This window comes from Neofelis nebulosa, chromosome 7 (assembly GCF_028018385.1).
Source record: "Neofelis nebulosa isolate mNeoNeb1 chromosome 7, mNeoNeb1.pri, whole genome shotgun sequence".
Classification (NCBI taxonomy): domain Eukaryota; kingdom Metazoa; phylum Chordata; class Mammalia; order Carnivora; family Felidae; genus Neofelis; species Neofelis nebulosa.
In genome coordinates this window covers 1,958,577-1,978,987 of record NC_080788.1, presented here as the reverse complement: position 1 = coordinate 1,978,987, position 20,411 = coordinate 1,958,577, and the positions used below count along the sequence as shown (strand labels likewise).

The 20,411-nt window shown below is 56.2% G+C and overlaps 1 protein-coding gene across 6 annotated transcripts in view; it reads right to left on the bottom strand.

Annotated features, from left to right (window-relative positions):
* ARNT2 (aryl hydrocarbon receptor nuclear translocator 2) overlaps positions 1-17,904 on the bottom strand; it is a 145,797-nt gene extending 127,893 nt beyond the window's left edge. For 4 of the 6 annotated variants that reach the window (XR_009263742.1, XM_058736360.1, XM_058736358.1 and 1 more), the window contains exon 1: positions 17,807-17,904. Coding sequence is in view for 4 of the 6 variants with exons in the window: in XM_058736360.1 (XP_058592343.1) it covers positions 17,807-17,876 (70 nt within the window). In the remaining 2 variants the exon portion in view is untranslated. Of the gene's footprint in view, positions 1-2,097; positions 2,117-17,117; positions 17,297-17,806 lie in introns of those variants that run through there. The other 2 variants (XM_058736359.1, XM_058736364.1) reach the window with 2 other exon arrangements.
* Between the last annotated feature and the right edge of the window lie 2,507 nt (positions 17,905-20,411).

The window sequence follows — 20,411 nt, the reverse complement described above, 5'->3', positions numbered from 1 at the left end:
CACGGGTAGACGCAGGGACCCGAAATAGGGACCGTGGCCCCCGATGTCATCCAGTGGAAATGCCACCGGAATACCCACCTTCACAAAAGAGGGTGGGAGGGAAACGCGCCCATCAGGACTGCACGGAAACATGGCAGTTTAGGGGGCCACGGGACAGCAGCGTGCCACACGTGGGCGTGTCAAGGGTGGCACAGCGCCTCGGGCTCCAGGGACGGCATTCCTGCCGGGAGGTGTTCAGAGACGGGTTCGAGTCCCTTGGTCCTCTTTGTCTTTGCTCCTTTCTGTTTTCACTACACTTGGTTTAGGTTTGCGTTTCTTTTCATTTTTCTCGCTTGCAGTCTGCCGTAACTCCTGACTCCGAGGCTCGGGGCCTCTCATTAGTTCTGGAAGGTGACCAGCCTCTTCTCCTGGATTCCGGCCGGCCCTGCACCCGTCTCTGCCCATGGCTCTAATCTACGTGCATAAGTGGATTATGCACGGGGCTCTGACTCAGAGCCCCATGCTCCTGGGTCCTGACTCAGCCTCTGTGCTAAATGCTCCGTAATTCCTTCCATCCCACTTTCTAATTCATTAATTCTCTATTCATCTGTGTTTAGTAGCTATTAAATTCTTCCACTGATCCCCTAATCTTGTTTATTTTTCAACGCTGTAATTTCCTGACAGCCCACTTGGATTTAACGACAGCCGGCCAGCTGGCTCCCTTCACGTGCACCCTAAGGACCTGAGCGACGAGTGTCTCACAAAGAGTCGCAACTGACAGAAGATCTGAGGCCTCTCTTCCAGTGCTCCTGGGCTACGTAAGGCCCAAAGCGTCCTGAATGACCCCAGGGAAAAGGTCACCTTCCCCAGGGAAAACGAGATAGGACGTCCCAACAGCCAAGCTGGAAAGGATGAGGCAGATTTAATTTGATGGGAAAAAATAATGCAGTAACATGGGGCTTGCATTCAAGGGTCCTGAGAAATTCCTGTCAGTTATAGAATGTTGTTTGGTGCATTAAGGTTCAAACCCAGTAAATTACAGGCTAAAAATGGTCTCCTTTGTACCATGAGATGTTGTGACATAATTTCCTTTTCACTGATTTTAAAATCGTGACCATGGTTTCTTTTCCTCTGCATTGGCCTGACAGACTACAGCCAAACCTTTTATTTTCAAACCCTTGAATCACTTTCTTCAAGTCATAACTAGCATATGATGGTATACTTGGGCATCAGTCATTCTACTCAATTAGAGAATCTTGTTCTCTTAAAACAAAACAATTAACCTAAATGATTTGAAAAACCACCATTTTCCAGTGAAAGACGCCACACTGAACTCATACCCTGTCTCTCCTGAGTCCCGACATCCCATCAACGACAGTGAGGGCATTCCGTGAACCCCCGATGCCAAGAAACTGGAGTCTTCTCTGGGGAAAGAAATGAGAGATTTATTTTCTGAAGAAGTTTAAATCTCCCCAAAGTGATCGAGGAGTTGGGTCCTCCTGGAGGACCACTCCAGGAGGTCTATGTCCAGCTACCAGAATTTCCAGAAGGACAGAATACAGAGAAAGAATTTAGTAGGTTGAAAGGGCCACTGAACGCCCAGAACAATAAATGAAACAAATCCCCACACCAAGAACCGACCTTCATCTTATAGATGAGAAGAAAGGAAAGCAGGGTCCCCAAGAGCCCAGAGTGAGCTCTGGGGCAGGGACACGGCTCTGGTCCCTCTCTCATGCTGCCCGATGCCCAGAGCGAGCTCCGGGGCAGGGACACGGCTCTGATCCCTCTCTCATGCTGCCCGATGCCCAGAGCGAGCTCCGGGGCAGGGACACGGCTCTGATCCCTCTCTCATGCTGCCCGATGCCCAGAGCGAGCTCTGGGGCAGGGATACGGCTCTGGTCCCTCTCTCATGCTGCCCGATGCCCAGAGCGAGCTCTGGGGCAGGGATACGGCTCTGGTCCCTCTCTCATGCTGCCCGATGCCCAGCTAACAACGTCAGTCACCTCTCCCAGGACAGCTCGCTCACGCACCAACTGCCTTCCTCTCGAAGCCACCCAGGAGAGCCAGGGTGACAGTGGAAAGAGAGTGCGCCTGGGATCAGAACAGCCTCACACTCACCAGCTGTGAAATGGGGCCATTAAGCCCCAAGCAGCAGGAAGATCCAATGAGTTCATGGATCCTGAACCAGGTGGGTTGGGCAGCAGCGGGCGCAGCACTGGGCTTCGCGGCCTCTGCCTCGGTGGACCTCGGGGTGGTCCAGGAACCAGGAGCATCAGCGTCACCTGGGGACTGGTCCGAAATGCAAACGCCGCCCCCCTGCATCCCGGCCTATCCACCGACAGAGCCTCCGGGACGGGGCGGAGGGCGGCACTGGGCCCCACACGCCTGCCTCCGGGGGATGCTCGCAGGTCTCCGGGAGGAACGGCGTTACCTGTAGGACGGCGCCACCTGGTGGCCGACAGGCCTAACGGACCTGCGCTGCGGGGGGGCTCAGGGCGCAGGCGCAGAAGACCGCACACGCCTCCCAGCCGGCCGCGTCCTTGGGTCTCCCCAGCATATCCCAGCACCTGAGCCCCGGGACTGGTGACGGCAGGCAGCCGACACACACGTGCTGAACGGATGAAGGCAAAAAGGCCCGTGTCCGAACCTCTAGTTTGTCCACAAAGTGTACAAACTCGATTGCCCTGGACGCGGCGGGAGCCGCTTAAGTAGGTGGAAGCAGATGGGGGCGCCGAGCCACCGTCTGCAGAGGCGAGTGCCCCGCACAGAGTCCGGGGACCCTCTTGAGCGGCCGTCCCCCCCACCCCCCCATCCCCGCCTGTCCGGTGCATGGGAGGTGCTGGGAGGGAGGACGGTCCCTGGGCGATGCCCGCGAGGACGAGGACGGGGAGGAGGAGGAGATGGGGGCAGGGCACGACTGGGCTGGAAAGCAGCCGGTGGGGAGGGCGGGAAGGACAGTCACAACAGGACAGGAGGACACAGCCCAGAGTACCCTCTCCCAGGAGGCGGCTTCACATCACCCCTGCGCACAGAGGGGAGGGCTCTGCGTTCTGCATACCTGCCCCGGTTGGCGGTTCGAGGCCAACATTTCCACCCTCGGGTCTCTGATGAGAGAGAAGGGCGGGGGGATGGGCAGGGGTTGGGGAGAAAGGAGGAGTTGGAGGAGGAGGAGGAAAAAGGGAGAAAGAAAGGGGGGACTCGGGGAGAGGGACAGGGATGAGGGAGGGCCTCTGGCTTAGGAAAACGCAGCAGGTGCCTGCAGGCCAATTATTCCAGGAAGAACCCCGGCTCTTGAGTTACTAGGTCTTTCTTTATAAAGTCACAGTAAATTACAAACTTATCTCTTCAGTGGAACACAGAAGGAGCAAACGAGCCTCCTGGAATAAATGAAAATGCACATCTCAGCGCGGGCGTGCACCAGCAACAAAGGGCGGGACACGCGACACGCCGACCACCGTCTGAAGGAAGGTCTCGCCGCAAACTGCGGTCTCACGAATCGCACGCGAGCAGCTCACCTGAAGAGCCTTGCAGCGTGTGTCGGGAGAGCTGGTAATTAAACGCCCGAAATCCCTACTGACTTTATTAGAGATATGATCGTCCTTACACGGTGAGATTATAATTATTTTATTTGTCAGAGGAAGTTGAAATTTAGTTGAGGGAAGTATTAGCCTTACGGGCTTTTTTTTAAAACTCCCCCGGGACCTGCACTCACCAAGGAGTATCTGTGGCTGCCCACAAAGGGTGTGCAAACCCACAGAGGAGGCTTACCAAGCATGGGGGGCTCTGAGACCACGAATCCCCTTCCTCAGCCCTGGCCACACGGGACCCTGCCGTCACGGCTGACAGACGCCCTCGTGACACAATGTCACCCTGGTGGTGTTTTTGATAAAAATTTAAAAATTCGATAAAAATTTAAAATTTCGGGGCAGCCTGGGTGGCTCAGTCGGTTGAGCATCCGACTTCGGCTCAGGTCAGGATCTCACGGTCTGTGGGTTCGAGCCCCGCGTCGGGCTCTGTGCCGACAGCTCGGAGCCTGGATCCTGCTTCGGATTCTGTGTCTCCCTCTCTCTCTGCCCCGCCCCTGCTCACGCTCTGTCTCTCTAAAAAATAAACATTTAAAAATTTTTAAAATAAATAAATAGAATGAAATTTAAGATTTTTTTTTAATTTAAAAAGCACAATCTCAATGTCACGATGAGGCAACATCGAACAAAATTGTGAGGTTTTTTACAAAATGACTGGCCCGTACTTGGCAAAAAATGTCAAGGCCATAAAAGAAAAACCAAAAAACAAAACAAACCAACACAACAACGCCTCTGAGTGACTGTTCCAGAATTAAAGGGGAGTAAAGGGACATCACAACCGTGGCCCAGAGGGAGTTATGCTGTGTGAAATAAGTCAGAGAAAGACAGAGACCGTATGATTGACTCGGATGTGGAATCTAAAACAAAACAAAAAGAAATGAACAAATAAAAAACAAAGAAACACGCTCTTAAATACAGAGAACTGGTGGTGGGGGGGTGACAGGCACTGGTTAAAGGCAAGAAGAGGTACAGATGTCCAGTTATGAAATAAATAAGCCGGAGAGATCAGAAATACAGTAAGTGGGATTTGCGATCCTGGATGAAACCGAGGACCAGGAAACAGCAGGTTTCTGGAAGAACGCCTAACAGAGTAAGAGTAGGGTCGGGGGATGCGACCTTGGGGGTCACCTGGACGCTGATGCCCTGACGTGGGTCACAAACTGTTGTCCTGTAAGAGAACGTCCTTCTTCCCAGTGACGTGGTGTCGCGACAGTCAAGAAAGAACTCTGGAGATGTCTCGCGGTGCAAAAGCGTGCTTTTGTCACAGCACGGGGGCGGGACCCGTGGGCAGAGAGGGCGGCACGGGGGTGGTGAGGAGAGACCGATCGTGTGCTCGCAAGTCTGGGGCGCGCAGCGACGACGGCGGCTCCCGAGGAATTTCGGGGCGCTGACAACAGGGTCCGCGGGACCTTGGAGGTCTGGCTCTTGCCGACACAGGGTTGCACACGGAGGCAGCCGCGAGCTCCGTGTGGGATGCCACACCGCGTGTCTCAGGTACTTAGTGGGGGGCCTGTCCCCTCGTCACCAGGAGACACGTGGCAGTATTCAGAAGGGACGGGGCACGGGGTGCACCATGCACCCTCACGTTGCCCAGGGAGACAGAGGCCAGCGGGAGAACCCGGCACACAGGCCGCGGCTGACCCCCGGGGAGCCCGGTCCTGTGCTCCGTTCTCGCCACTTCTCTGCGAGTCAGCTGCCCGCCCCGCGTAAACGTCACCGAAACCAGAACAACCTTGTGGTGGACCCAACTCTCCGTTGGCTTGCCGTCTGGGAGACGTGTCACGTCAGGCGCCCACTCCACGAACGCTCATGAGGCACCAATCGCGTGCCACGCCTCGGTCGAGGAACTGGGGACACGGTGGTTAAAGCAACACAAAACGCCCCAACCCGAAGGGAAACGAGCGACTCCGAGGCTCCCGGCAAATCCCGGAGGCACTTAGGTGTCTTGAGCTCAGCATGTGCGAGACCGATCGTGCTCTCCCCGCCGCCTCCACCGAAATACCCCCAAGGGCCCCGACTCCCCGGGTCCTCTGGCCTGGAAAACGGCGCCCTACCCGCCCCGTGACCGAATCGGGAACGTGGCGCTCCTGCCCCCCCATCGGCGATATCCAGTCCGCCGCCCGGCTCGGCCGGGCTTACCGCCAACGTACCTGGGGGTAGACCCCCCCTCGGTCTCTGCCCCTGTCCCCTCCACTTCGGGCCTCCCCGTGGCATCTGGAAACGAAGACCCCTCTCTCTCCCGCTACTTATTTTAATGATCGCCTCGCGCCCCTGATTATCTAAGACACGGCAAGCTCCGCGAAAGCGGAAACCACGCGGGCCCTGGCGCGCCGCTGTGAGCACGCAGTTGGCATCCAATTAATATCTGTTTAATTAGGTGGGTAAGCGATTAAAATAATTACTGTCTGGCTCTGGCCGGTGAATGGAGACAGGCGCCATTCACCGCCACCGGGGGCCTAGGGGGAGCAGGAAGTGCAGGAGAGGCAGGCTTCAGGGTCCGGGGGACACACGGACAGACGCCCCCGGCAGGCAGCTGGAGACGGGCGTCAGGGAAGGCCACAGGCTCTCGTCCCAGAAGCGGCCGTATGCCCCCAGCCCGGCCTGTCGCGTCCTCCGTGCCCGCGGGAGGCGCCAGTGGGGTCCCCTCCCTCTGCCGTCCAGCAGGCGGCCAGTCATTGGCAGAAACTGTCCCAACATGCCTGTCCTGGAGGCCGTTTCCGAAACCGCTGGACAAGCTACCCGAACCCAACGGGAAGATTTCTGGTGGGAACTGCTTTCCAAAGGAGAGAACACAGCTGTGATCCTTGAACACATTCATTCATTTTATTCTTTGGGGAACTTGGAATCCATCAAGCATATCAAATTACGGCAGATGATTCCGGACTACGCCTCATTTCAAACTGCTGATGTGATAGAAACATCAATGCTGTTCTAAAAATAATAATAAAAAAAAAAAAATCTGGCAGTTCTGTTATTTCACATTTAAATTAACTTCCTTCACGGGTATCATGATTATCTGAAAAGTACCACCTCGTCCTTACGGCCACCGCCGCCGTGCCGGTCGTGGGAGCCAGCCCCTAATTCTCTGCGGGCCACACGCCCCACGGAACTTCTGGGCTCCTTGGCCAGCTGCCAGTGCCCAGAGGTTACAAAAAGTCCTGTCCCCACACACCGGGGCTATTCCCCCGGGGCACGAGTGCCATCTGGGGCCGGATAACTGCGCTGTGGGGGGGCCGTGGGACGTTCAACAGCATCCCTGGCCTCCACCCAACCAGATGCCCCCCCCCACCTCCCCAGCCCCTTCGGTGTCGTGACAACCAGACCCCCTCTAGAAACCACACACCTCTGCGGACACACCTCTGCTCCCGTGCCCGGTTTCTGAGAGGCTCTGCCACACGGCTGGGTCAGATGTCTCTCCGAGATAAGAAAGAGAATACCATTTGGAGATAGCCATGAATTTAAAATCTGTGGAGGGGCCCCTGGGTGGCTCAGTCGGTTGAGTGTCTGACTTCTGCTCAGGTCAGGATCTCACAGCGCGTGGGTTCCAGCCCCGCATCGGGCTCTGTGCTGACGGCTCAGAGCCTGGAGCCTGCTTCGGATTCTGTGTCTCCCTCTCTCTCTGCCCCTCCCCTGCTCATTCTCCCTCTCTCTCTCTCAAATGAAATAAAATTTAAATTTAAATTTAAAAAATGCGTACATAAATGAACATCCGGCCTCCTGGTGCCTCGAAGTCTGGGACCCGGCTCATTCACTGATGTTGCAAGATGTATCCACGTAGCTTTCCTGGCCTCCCTTATCTTAGCAATTTCAGTGGCTTTTTCCTTAACTGCCACTAGGACAGTTCGGTGGGCCAGGCAAAACTCGGCAGGCAGAAGCCTCATCGACAGGCTACAAGCCTCTGATGGCCCCAGTGGACCACTGCAGGGCCCCAGGAGGATCTGATGAACAGAGGATGACCCCCTTCTCTCCTGGTTCCTCACTCAGCTGCCAGCAAGGCCTTCGCTGATCTGGCTCTCGGGAGGCCCTGATCTACCCATGGAGCCTGGTTTCGGTGCCAGCCTGGGAGTCCTCCCCAGCTGTCCTACAGCTAGCCTCTCCTTTGTCACCGGGGCCCGGGGAGAGAGGTATCTATCCAGTGCAGGGGTCCGCAAATCAAATACACACACACACACACACACACACACACACACACACACTTAGCCCCAGGTGTGAAAACCTCCTGGATTTGCATCCAAAGCAGGAATAACCACCACAAACTGTCTAAGCCACAGGGCGCAGGCAGAGGGAGGACAGCGCCCCCCCCTGCCCCGTGCTCTCAAAGCCCTGGGGACGGGCCCGGGCCACGCACAGACAGGTAGCAGTGATCCAAGGTTTCTAGGGCAGCTAATGGCACCTCCAGCTGGAAAAGGCCACGTGGAAGAGATGAACTCGCGGGGGCCCATTCCTCCTCCCCCATTTACACTGTGGGAACCCCAGGCAAGTCTCTGAACCAGTCTGAGCCTCTGGGTTAACCTCTGCGGAAACCAATACAAAATAAAAGCATGTGGGGCACCTGGAGGGCTCAGTCTGACTCCTAATCTCAGCTCAGGTCACGATCTCACAGTTGTGAGATTGAGCCCGTCAGGCTCTGTGCAGAACCTGCTTGAGATTCTCTCTCCCTCTCTTTCTGTCCCTCCCCCACTCGTGCTCTCTTTCTCAAAAGAAATAAACATTAAAGCAAAAAAAGCATATTTCTAAAAAGCATTTAAACCCATCTGATTGTTCGATTCTCCTCTAGGAAGTTAACCTAAGGGGAGAAAGAAATCATGTAATTGTATATTTATATACGGGGACGTCCATGAACACGCTGTGCATACTTCTGGCGAACGGAAAAGCGTAGCAAATGCTATGAACGTAAGCATGAGACACAGAGCCCATAGACGGGGCCATAAGACAGAGGCTGTGGCATTCGTACTATTAATTAAGGGAAATAAAGGCAACAAAGCAGTGTGTTCAGAACGATTCTCTTCTGTATGTGCACATGGTCTTTGGGGGGAAAAGTCCTGTCTGTTTATTGTTGTACTCGGGGGAAGGGAGTCGGTTATGAGCAGGAAAGGAGGGGGCGCCTCGGCAGGGGCTGGGGGACCCGCGGGCTCCGCCTGGCCACCCTCACGGCACAACCAAGGCAGCGAAAGAGGCCCCCTGCTTCTGCACAATGTACAACAGCAGGAAGTACCTGCTCGTGGGCAGTTTCGCTTTTTCTGTGGATTCGCCTGGAAAATGGTCAAAGTGTTGCAGTCTTGAAGGCCACAGAGGCTCCTTGTCTGCAAAGGGCTTGGCCTCGGGCCCAGCAGCATCGCGTCGGGGGGCGGCAGGCATCCCCTGAACAGAAGTGAAGCTGCCTCCGTGTCGTGTCTGGAGCCCCCCGGGAATCACGCCTACCACACCCATGGTTCCGCACACAGAACAGAAGGCAGAACGGGGAGACCCCTTCCAGGGGACCCTCAGGGACTTTCGTAAGGAAGGTGGTGGGCATGAGCCTCCCACGACTCCCAGCCGGTCGCCAGGTTATTGCCAGTCTGACCTCCCCTCCTTCTGGGGCAGAGGATACGATCTGTGCATCTCCCAGGTTCCTTTACGATGAGACAAAGTCTGGAGGAGCTGATCTGGGTTCGGACCACTCTCCTAGGATTTACAGATCAAATCCAGTTCCCCCAAACCAAGGCCAGAACCTAAATTCGACAGCTCTGGCCTCCTGTTTCGGGGACCCACGAACACACCGCACAGCTTGTCTCCCAGGCAGGCGTTCACAAGCAGGTGCGCACGGGCATGTAACACGGTTCCCCGGCACCCGTGCACTTGTCCACGGACACACCTTATGGGCAGCCTGCCGTGCGGGAGGCGGTGTGACGGGAGGGGCTGCAGAGTGAGGAAGGCTCCCCCCGCCCTCGTGGGGCCTTGGGGCCAGCAGGAGACCCAGGCATCCAGCAGCAACTACATACCTTACCACTCCACCCCGGGTCACGGAAATGCTCCAGATGCAAAGTGCACGGGGCCCGGGTGGACAGCAGCATGGGCACGCCGTCTCTGGAGACAGGCTTTGGGAGAAGGGACGATCCAAGCTGGGACCAGGAGGAGCAGAGGGCATGGGCAGGGAAACCCTCAGGTGTGTGCAAGGGGCGGGTGCAGACAGGGGAGCTCGGCGTCGGCCAGAGCTCTGGAGCCGAGGGTCTGGGCCAGAATCGGGCGCGTGGCATCGGGGTGCAAGGGGTGGAAGGGCCCGCCTGAGCAGTGACGGCTCCCACCAGCCTGTCTGCAGGCCCGGCCAGCCCCACACGGCTGCCAGTACCTGCCCCTTGCGTTACGGCCCAGCACCCAGGGCCGTGGCACAGGGGGATGACGTCCCCGGGCATGTCAGCCAGCGTCAGCACAGACCGACGGGGACAGAGGGACTCCAGCCTGACTGCTGTCTCCGCGACAGCTCCCGCCCAGTCTTGGAGGCTCGTCTCGGGGGCTCCCCAGTCCGGTCACCTCCTGTCACCCAGGCGCACACCACACCCACCCTCCCCACCGTGGCCCTGCCGGTTCTGCCCAAAAGGAGCGGCTGCAGGCGGTCACACGGGGGGTCCCCGGCCCACTGCTAGATGCACGAGGATGTGCGTGTTCAGCGTGGCGGCCCCGCCCCAAGGGGTACCTCGCCTCCGTGTGCTTCTCCGCGTCTCCCCTGCCAGCCGGGGCCCCTGGCAGCCACCTCCAACCGGAGTCCGGCCTTCTAATCTGCTCTCCGCACAGCAGCCAGGGCCCAGCGGAGTGCGGGTCACGTCACGTCCCTCCCCTGCTCGAGACCCCACCCGCCCACCGCACCTCCAGCTGCTCTGGCCCGCTCTGGTTCCTCAAAGCAGACGGGCCCTTCTGACCCCAGGGCCTTTGCAGAGGCTCTTCCCAGAATGCACCTGCTTGTCCGTGTTTCTCTTCACTCCTCGGATCTCAACTCACAGCTTGGCTCCTCAAGGCAAGAATATGTAAGACAGTCCGTTTGATAAAAGGTGCTGGGACAACTGGACAGCCACATCCAGAATGAAACTGGACCACTTTCCTACACCAGGCACAAAAATAAACTCAAAATGGATTAAAGACCTAAATGTGAGACCCGAAACCATGAAACTCCTAAAAGAAAACAGGCAGTCATGCCTTGGACAACAGGCTTAGCATCATTTTTCTAGATACGTCTCCTAAGGCAAGGGAAACAGAAGCAAAAATAAACTATTGGGACGCCACTAAAATAAAGAGCTTTTGCACAGCAAAGGAAAGCATCAGCAAAATGAAAAGGCAGCCTACGGAATGGGAGAAGATATTTGCAAACGACACATCCAATAAGGGGTTAATATCGAAACTACACAGAGAACATACACAACTCAACACCAAAAACGAACAGTCTGATTAGAAAACGACCAAAGAACCTGAACAGACATCTTTCCATAGAAGACATCCGGATGGCCAACAGACACGTAAAAAGGTGTTCAACATCACTCGTCATCAGGGAAATGCAAATCAAAACCACACTCAGATACCACCTCGTGCCGGTCAGAGCGGCTAAAACGAACAAATCAGGAGACTCTAGATGCTGGCGAGGACGCGGAGAAACGGGAAACCTCTTGCACTGTTGGTGGGAAAGCAGACTGGTGCAGCCGCTGTGGAGAAGTGTGGAGGTTCCTCAAAAAGTTAAAACCAGAATTACCATATCACCCAGTAAGTCAACCACTAGGTATTTACCCAAAGAAAACAAACACTAACTCAAAAAGATATATGCAACCCTGTGTTTACTGCAGCCTTATTTGTAATAGTCAAGATGAGGCAGAAACCCGAGTGTCCATCAATAGATGGATAAAGATGTGGTGTGTTGGGGCGCCTGGGTGGCGCAGTCGGTTAAGCGTCCGACTTCAGCCAGGTCACGATCTCGCGGTCCGTGAGTTCGAGCCCCGCGTCAGGCTCTGGGCTGATGGCTCGGAGCCTGGAGCCTGTTTCCGATTCTGTGTCTCCCTCTCTCTCTGCCCCTCCCCCGTTCATGCTCTGTCTCTCTCTGTCCCAAAAATAAATAAAAAACGTTGAAAAAAAATTTAAAAAAAAAAAAAAAAAAAAGATGTGGTGTGTATATAGATATAGATACAGATATAGATATAGATACATATATAGATACATATATATCTACATATATTTACATACATATCTACATATATATATACATACATAGATACATATATACACACATGGATCTACATATATATACATATGTAGATACATATGTATCCACATATGTATCTACATATATATACACACATACATACACACAATGGAATATGATTCAGCCATTAAAAAAAATGAGATCTTGTCATTTGTAACAACATGGATGGACCCAGAGAGCATTATACTAAGTGAAATAAGTCCGACAGAGAAAGACAAATACTACACGATTGCCCTTACATGTATTAAACTAAAAAAAAAAAAAAAAAAACCCATAAATACGGAGGACAAACTCGTGGTTGCCAGAAGGGAGTGGGTGGGGGGATCGCAAATGGGTGAAGGGGAGAGGGGGGTCCAGGCTGCCAGTCACGGGACGAGGAGGCCACGGACGGAAGGCGCAGCACGTGGAATACAGCCGATGGTGCCATAACAGTGCCACGTGGTGACAGACGGTGGCCACGCTTGTGGGGCCCAGGATAACGTAAGACGTGAGACTAATGTAACACTGTGTGCCAACTACACTCAACAGCAACAAAAGGGAAAATCACATAAATGTCACAGAGTTCGTCTTAACCTGAAATACAGTCTCACAAAGCTTTTCGTTACACATCGTACACTTACTCTGTTCGATTAATACGTATTCTGTTTTACGAACGTATACACGTCCATATTAGAATGCACCCCACCTATGCAGCAAACGCTAAGTGGTTGGTCATAAAGTACTGCCTCGTAGAACCCCCTGCAACATCGATCATCAGTTTCACTATCACCTTCGCCGAGATCCACAGTTCCCACGCCCGCCTTCTCACCTATAAAATGTCTCGTGATAGACAGCAGTCCTGACCTGTGTATTAACCAAATGTCTGCAATCGCCCGTGCAACGTCGCAAGTGTCAGGACAACCTCAATGAAGAAGACAAACCCTTAAAAACGATGACCGCCTAGGAACCCTCTGACACAATGTCCTCTTGACTTTTTTGTAGCAACTGTCACGTCAGAGTGTTTTGATTCTAAATCTGCTGATCGATATACCAAGTTGGCTTTATATGGAGCGATCTGTAAGAGAAAGCAATAAAATCAAGTGCTCGGAAAAAAGAACTTGTTTTAAGTTGCTCCCTCAGAAATACTCATCAAAACCTCACTGAGATACCACCTCACACTGGTCAGAGTGGCTAAGATCAACAAATCAGGAGACTCTAGATGCTGGCGAGGATGTGGAGAAACGGGCACCCTCTTGCACGGTTGGTGGGAATGCAAATTGGTGCAGCCGCTCTGGAAAGCAGTGTGGAGGTTCCTCAGAAAATTAAAAATAGACCTACCCTATGACCCAGCAATAGCACTGCTAGGCATTTATCCACGGGATACAGGAGTGCTGATGCAGAGGGGCACCTGTACCCAATGTTTACAGCAGCACTTTCAACAATAGCCAAATTACGGAAGGATCCTAAATGTCCATCAACTGACGAACGGATAAAGAAGATGTGGTTTATATACACAACGGAATACTACTTGGCAATGAGAAAGAATGAAATCTGGCCATTTGCAGCAACGTGGATGGAACTGGAGGGTATTATGCTGAGTGAAATATGTCAGGCAGAGAAAGACAGATACCATATGTTTTCACTCATATGTGGATATTGAGAAACTCAGCAGAAGACCAGGGGGGAGGGGAAGGGGGGGGAAAAGTTACAGAGAGGGAAGGAGGCAAACCATGAGAGACTCTTCAATACTGAGAACAAACTGAGGGTTGATGGGGGTTGGGGGAGAGGGGAGAGTGGGTGATGGGCATGGAAGAGGGCACCTGTTGGGATGAGCACTGGGTGTGGTATGGAAACCAATTTGACAATAAATTATATTTAATATAAGAAAATAAGCTGCCCCCTCAAAGAGGCAAACCCCAAACCTCCTTCATTTGTAGCATTAGCGATGTCATAACTCACACATCCGCGTGATTCTTTACAACTACGTATTCCCCGGCCACCGGCAAACAGGACGATGGCAGGCGCTGTCCTGGGTTTACCACTGATCACCCAGAACCTAGCTCTCGGTACCTGGCACATAACAGTTGCTCAGTAAAGGGAAGCCTGCGGGGCTCAGTGGGCTGAGCGTCTGGCTCTTGATTTTGGCTCAGCTCAGGATCTCACGGTTTGCGAGATCGAGCCCCCAGGCTGACGGCGCACAGCCTGCTCGCGGGATTCTCCCTCTCCCTCTCTCTGCACACCCCCTTCAAAATAAATAAATAAGCTTAAAAAAAAAATAGTTGCACGGTAACTATTGGCTGAGAACTAAAGAAACTTTTTCAGACACTGTTCTCTTCATTTGGCAGAACTCAAATGGCCATCATGGCACATGCCTAGAGCGTAAACTCTACACAGATTTTTGTTGAAAACATGACTGTATGTTTTACACATGGACAGGCCAGCAGCAGAATGGGTTTTTCCTTAATGCACGGTTCTTGGCTGATTCTCAATGCACATTTTTAAAACATGCCTGAAATGGAGCCTCATCGTATAATTGGCCCTAGTCTTTCCTTAGGAGTCGATGAAACAGCGATGTGTCCCTGCTGTGGATGGGCGCGTGGCTCCATGAAACGCAGTACGCCAAGTAGTCAGTTCCTGAGAATTCCTGGGAGCACCGCCTCCCCCAGAGTGGCTGCTGGAATCCAGACCTGAAACCCCAGCAGGAGACTGGAAAGGCCAAATCAGAGCTTTAAATGGGGCTCCTGTCGCCCGAACCACCACAGGATGTGAAACCTCCAGCTTCCTCGGGCATCACCGGGCCCCCGAGTGCCCTCGCTCTGCCTCACGGAGACGCAGAACTGCGGAGGGGTCTGCCGGTGGGCAGTGAGGGCTCAGCTGGGAAAACGGAAAAAGCGTGTGGGTGGGCGGGGAGGTGACGGGCTGCGGCCTTTGTACCCTGGGCACAAAGTACCAGCACACAGAGATCTCGGGGCCCCCCGGTGCATCGGCCCGTGTTTACCAAGCTCTTACTCTCTGCAGAGCAACAACATCCAGGGCCAGGGGTGCAGCAGGAGGATGAGATGCTCAAAGAAGCATCCAGGGACTCCTGCCCCGGAGCAGTGGACTTGGCAAGAAGCTTGGGTGCCCTGCCTCTCTTTGCTGTCAACTGCAAGTCGGATCTGAAGTCTCTCTCTTGGGCTCAAGCCTTTCAACCTATCCGTTCAAACTATATCGGCCTTCTCCTTAGAGAGAAGGCAGATATTCACAGGGGACAGGAGCAACACGCCCCACAGAGCTGAGTGTCACCCCAGGGCACCAGGTCAGAGAAAGACTCTTCCCTTGAGAAGACCTCTCCGTGCTCACGATCCCTGGCATCTCAGCCAATGGACAGGACACACAGACATCACCGTCTGTCAAGGAGGCCCAGTGTTTCCAAATAATAAAAACAACCCCTCACTTGTAGCAGTGGGGTCTCCCGGCGTCCGGGGCACAGACACTCATGGGCACCACGCTGCCACGCCAGGCAGCTGCCCTATTGACTCCGGGTGGCTCGTGGGACCACGATGACGAAGAAAATCGTTTCCAACAGTGATGTAATGGTGTGTGTGTGTGTGTGTGTGTGTGTGTGTGTGTGTGTATTAGGTAAACGCCCTCAGTTTCCTCAGTTTCCTCAGTTTCGTACTCCTCTTTCCAATATAAGCCTGTATGGGACCAAAATATCTTCATGTTACTGTGTTTGCCTTTTTTTTTTTTTTTAACATCACAACATTTAAATCCATCAACTGGCTATTGGTTCGTAAGCAGCGGACCCGGCTGAAACTGCAGACTTGAGTCACTAGCAAACTTGAGGGGCGGTCTCCAAATGTGCCACGTTCCCCTTCCATGTCCTGGACCGGGAGCTCCCCGTCAGTTCTTCCGAGACTTCTGAGGTTCTCTCATGGAACCTGCCTCTCGGGAGCTACTCAGACTCCCTACCTGTGTCTCCAGCCCCCCCCCCCCCTTACCCATGCCCCAACTCCGAGCAGTTTGTCAACTCCAGGCCTCCCCACCATATGCCTCGTTTGGACCAGCCTCTCTGCCTCCAACCTTGCTCCTTCCTTTCTAGGTTATCTAGACATGGCTGACAAGTCAACCTTCCAGAAGAACCATGATCACATGACTTCCGCGTTCAAGACCACCAAGGACTCCTTAACCTGGGGGGGTGGGGGGAGCGGGGAGGGAGTCGACTCCTTAGGCTGTCCTTCAGAGCCGAACCAGTCTGTGAAACCCCACTGCTCCCTCCTAAATCCCCGGAGTCCCCGAATATTCATCCAAACCTACTCAGTGTGTCTGCCATTCACGCTGTCCCCTCCCCAAGCACGCCCCCTGGGCCCTGCTCTGCACACATTCAAACCTTCCAATCCTCCCAAGGCCAGTTGGGAAATGTCTGATCTCCAAAAGCGCCCCCTGACCACTTTGGATGCAGGGGATCCTTCACTCCTAACTCTGACGACAGTTTTGTTTTCTCTGCTAGGCACCCCACCCCATGGCCACCTCCAACAGGCCACCTCCCTCTGGGGGGGGGGGGGGCTCCTTGAGGACTGGCCTCTGACTCGTCCGCCTGCATGCCCCCCAGACCCGGCACCAAGCCATGCCGGCGCGACACCAAAACTTCACAGCCGCCTGCGTGTCCCCTTCCCATTCTTGGGCACCCCGAGGGAGCCCGACTCCCCAACTAAGCCGGGGTTTCCCTGCGCCCACTGCAAACCAGGTCAGTAGTCTCGCTTAGCAGGACCGAGTTCCATTTTCGAAATCTGCCGGGGCCAGCACGGTTGTCACCGGCTGCACCCTGAGGACAGGGCGGCCCGCGGAGGCAGAGGGCGCGAGCCGGGAGGGGCCGGGATGCTCCGCGCCGCCGCCGCCGCAGGCCGGGCGCCCGTGCCCACTGCGGAGCCGGGGGGCGGGGAGGGGGCACCGGGGCGCCCGGGGGCGGGCCGCGCGGGGACCAGCCGCGAGCTCCACCCCGGTCCACCCTGTTGAATCCCGGCTCCAAACTTTTGCCCGCGCCCGCGCCGCGCCCTCCCGCCGCCGCGGCCGCTGCCGGAGATGCCACGGGGCCGCGCCCCGAACGCGACAGCGCGCGGCACCGGGTAGCCGGCGGCGGGCGTCCTCGGCACGCGAGGGGGCGGGGGGGGGGGGTCCCGGGGGCCGCGAGGCCCGCCTCCGCCGCCGGGGCTGTGCCGGTGCTGATGCTGCGGCCGGGGCCGGGGCTGCGGCGCGCGGGTCCCCGGAGCGCGGGTCCCCGGAGCGCAGCCGCCGCCCCCCCCCCCACCCCGAGCGCGGGTCCCCGGAGCGCAGAACCCCCGAGCGCGGGTCCCGGCCGGGCCGCTACTCACCGGGAGGGTTGACCGCCGCCGGGGTTGCCATCTTGCCGGGAGGCCGGGCGGCCGGGCGGGGCGGAGGGCGGCGCGGAGCCGGGCCCCGGAGGGCGGGCGGGCCCAGGCGCCGCCGCCGCCGCCACACAAAGGACGGCGCGGGCGGGCGCTGCCTCCGCTCCCCCCCCCCCCCGCCCCCGCGCCGCCGCCGCCCCGCCCCGCCCCCGCCTCCCGGGCCGGCCTTTGTCGCGCGGCGGGGGGCGCGGGCCGCGGCTCCCCCGCCGGGGCCGTAGCACCGCGAGACTTGCGCGGCGGGCCGCCGGACCCCCCGCTGGGGGGCGCGGCGGGGGGCGGCGCAGGTGCTCAGCCCGCGGGGCGGGGGCGGGCGGCGCCCCGGGGTCCGGGACGCGGAGGGGGGCGGGGGGACGAGCCCATTAGGATGCAGAGGGAAGCGGTCCTCGGAGGCGCGGGGAACAAAGGCGCCCAGTGCGGCCCACTTAGCATGCCGGCGCCGCGCCGCCTGCTGCCCGGGCCCGGGGCCGAGGGCTGGGCGCCCGGCGCCCAGAAGTCTCCGAGGCCGGGGACCGCTTCGGAGCGCGCTCGGCACGCACCGCGGCCCAGGCAGCCGGCCCGGGAGCCGGGAGTGCCTTAGCGTCGAGGGGCGCACCCGCTCTGCCTTCCTCCCGCCTGCCCACCGCGGTGCCTGTTACCTGGGGCGGCTGCAGGAGCCGTAGCGACACCAGCAAACCGAGATTTAACCGGGTTTTTAAGTGTTTTCATCTGCAGAGCCTGGTGAGAGGGTTGGGCTGCGCAGAGCGTGGAGGCACCCCTGTTTTTCTACCAGACCCCAGCATCCCCCTGAAAGACCACGGCGCTTAGGAAGCAAACCCGCCAAGGCGGGCGCCCTGTGTGCAAGCTTCCGGGGAAGAATGGATACATCCCAGGGGAGAGCCAACAAGGACAAGACGGCCCCTAAACGGGGACACGTTTGCAAAAACATCAGACTGCCTTCAATCCCTGCAGAGAAGCATGGGGGGGGGGGGGGCAGAGAAACAATGCTTGGGATGTATTTTCAAATAAGCATGGTTATTGGGGAGTTTGTCACTATTGATCTGACTAATAGGCGCTTAATGATACTCATTCGGTTATCGATTGCACAGACGCTGAAAGTCTGCCAGGTGCCAACTAGGTGCCCGCTGGGCAGAGCAGGGAAAGAAAGCCACAGGGGCTCTGTCCTCCCGGGCTTCCAACCTGGGGGTGGGGAGGCGAGGAGCGCTCGAGAAACACACAGATGCCTGGAGGGTTGGGGGGGTGGGGGGCATGGTGGTCACTGGGGAATGAATCCGGGCAGAGAGAGGGTGGAGTGATTGGGAAAATGAACACTAGCCTTGGAAGAAATGAGCGGAAGGTGGAGAGGTGGACAAAGACACGTCAAGTGAAAAGATCGAAGGGTGTTGGCTTTGGCAATGAGATAGGCCAGGCCCAGGCAGGTAGAGATCAACTCGGATGACAACTGAGCCCTCCTCCCCACCCCCCGCCATCGTTGCATTGATCAAGTAGAATGTTCCCGATTTTCCCGATATCAAGCCAAACGAGAACCCAGCCTCTTTTCTACACAAGGCATCAGCACTCCAATGCCCACAGGCACTCAATACACAATAGGTACCTGACGGAGGATTTCCTACGGTAAATGCCAGGGGCGGTCCACTCGTTCACTCCACCTCAAACAAGGTAAAAAATCCATCTTAAATGCTCCCGCTGTCTAGAACAGTACCCATCCGGGCCCCGGGCCCCACCGGCAGGCCTGTCTTGCTGGCCCGTCTCCATACACGGCACCCAGCACTGAGCCCCGCGCTGTCCAGCCTTCCCTGCCCCTCAAGGCAGCCAGCTTTTCTCCTTGGGGTTTCCCCACCCGCCGTCACACGAGGCTCGCTTTGGTATTGTCTGCACACAGATACGTTTGCAACATTCTCCCTAGAAAAGAAAATTGTAGTGAACATGACCGTCATCACATACACACACACATTTACCATATACATACGTATCTGTTGACAAGTTTTACTCTCTTACTGTGTGCTCAGGCCTGCCGCCCGTTTTCCAGGGGTTACTTCGCAGATGCCTTTAATCCTTCTTTTTGCATTTGTCTGGGTAGCATGTGGCCAGTTGCTAGAGGCCGGGACACTTCCGTAGTCCGCTTGGAGACAGACCTAGCCTGTCGTGCTGTGGTTTTCAGTAAGTAAGAAGCGTGTGTGAATTTAACAGAGACGTTTCACCTTTTCTTTCTCTCTCTCTCCTCTCTCCTCTCTCCTCTCTTGCTAAGTAGGTAAATACCCAGAAACATCCATTGTGGAGGACAGCCCCGCTCTTAAGTAAACAGCCTGAAATGGAGCGGTTAGTCATTGCTGAACACTGGGCGGCATTTACACGATACAGTGGTCTCGTGCTAATTACGAGGGCTGGCGGGCCGTGACCAGTTAGCAGCCTCAGTCCGCTCCACCTTTAAACCACCTAGAACTGTTTTAAATTCCAGAGGAGGCTGTGAAGTTGGAAGCTGAGACCCGCTTTCTTTTTTGTAAATGGGTGCAGACCAGCTGGGCCCCTAGCACGTGATTCAGTGTGCCGCTCCCAGCGGTGACCGGGGCTGGCGGCCACAGTGCGGGTGACACATGTGGGGGAAGCGGTCGGTCACCTGGACCCTGCCTCACATCCCTGCGAGTTCTGACTTGAGACCCGGGACTCCCATCGGACAATGTGTGATGACCCCAGGATTTTGTCTTCCCTTGACTTCCCTTTAAGATAGCAAGAGACTGGGGCGAAAAGCAGGGCCTTCCTCAGAAAAAAAAGGTCGTGGAAGGTAGGGGAACGGGCTGACATGTCTACAAGCAGGGAGTTTCTTCTCTGTCACACGCTGCACGGCCCTGCCAGCCTCCCTCAGTCCTCCGTTCCTTCTAACTTCTTGCTCAAGGCAGGAGGGAAAGGCTCGTGGGTCCGCTACCCCCACCCTGCCTCCCGTGTTCAGTTCCACAGCTGCCCAGAGGCCCTGTGTCCAGGCGGCCCCCCAGCCGGCAGGTTTCCTGGTTACTCTGAGTCACGGGCACAGCTGAGAGCCGGACGGGGCCTTGGGTCTACAGAGGAGGGCGGGAACCCGGCCTTGGAAGCAGAGAGGGGGGACCAAGTGTGCTCTGTCACCCTCCCAGCCCTAGAGCCTGGGGAAAGCCTCGCTTTCCCCACCTGACCCTCTGTGCGGAGCCGCAGTGATGATGAACTTGACTGTGGTCATGTGTGTGCTCTGTAGAGTCGAGATGCTTTAGAATG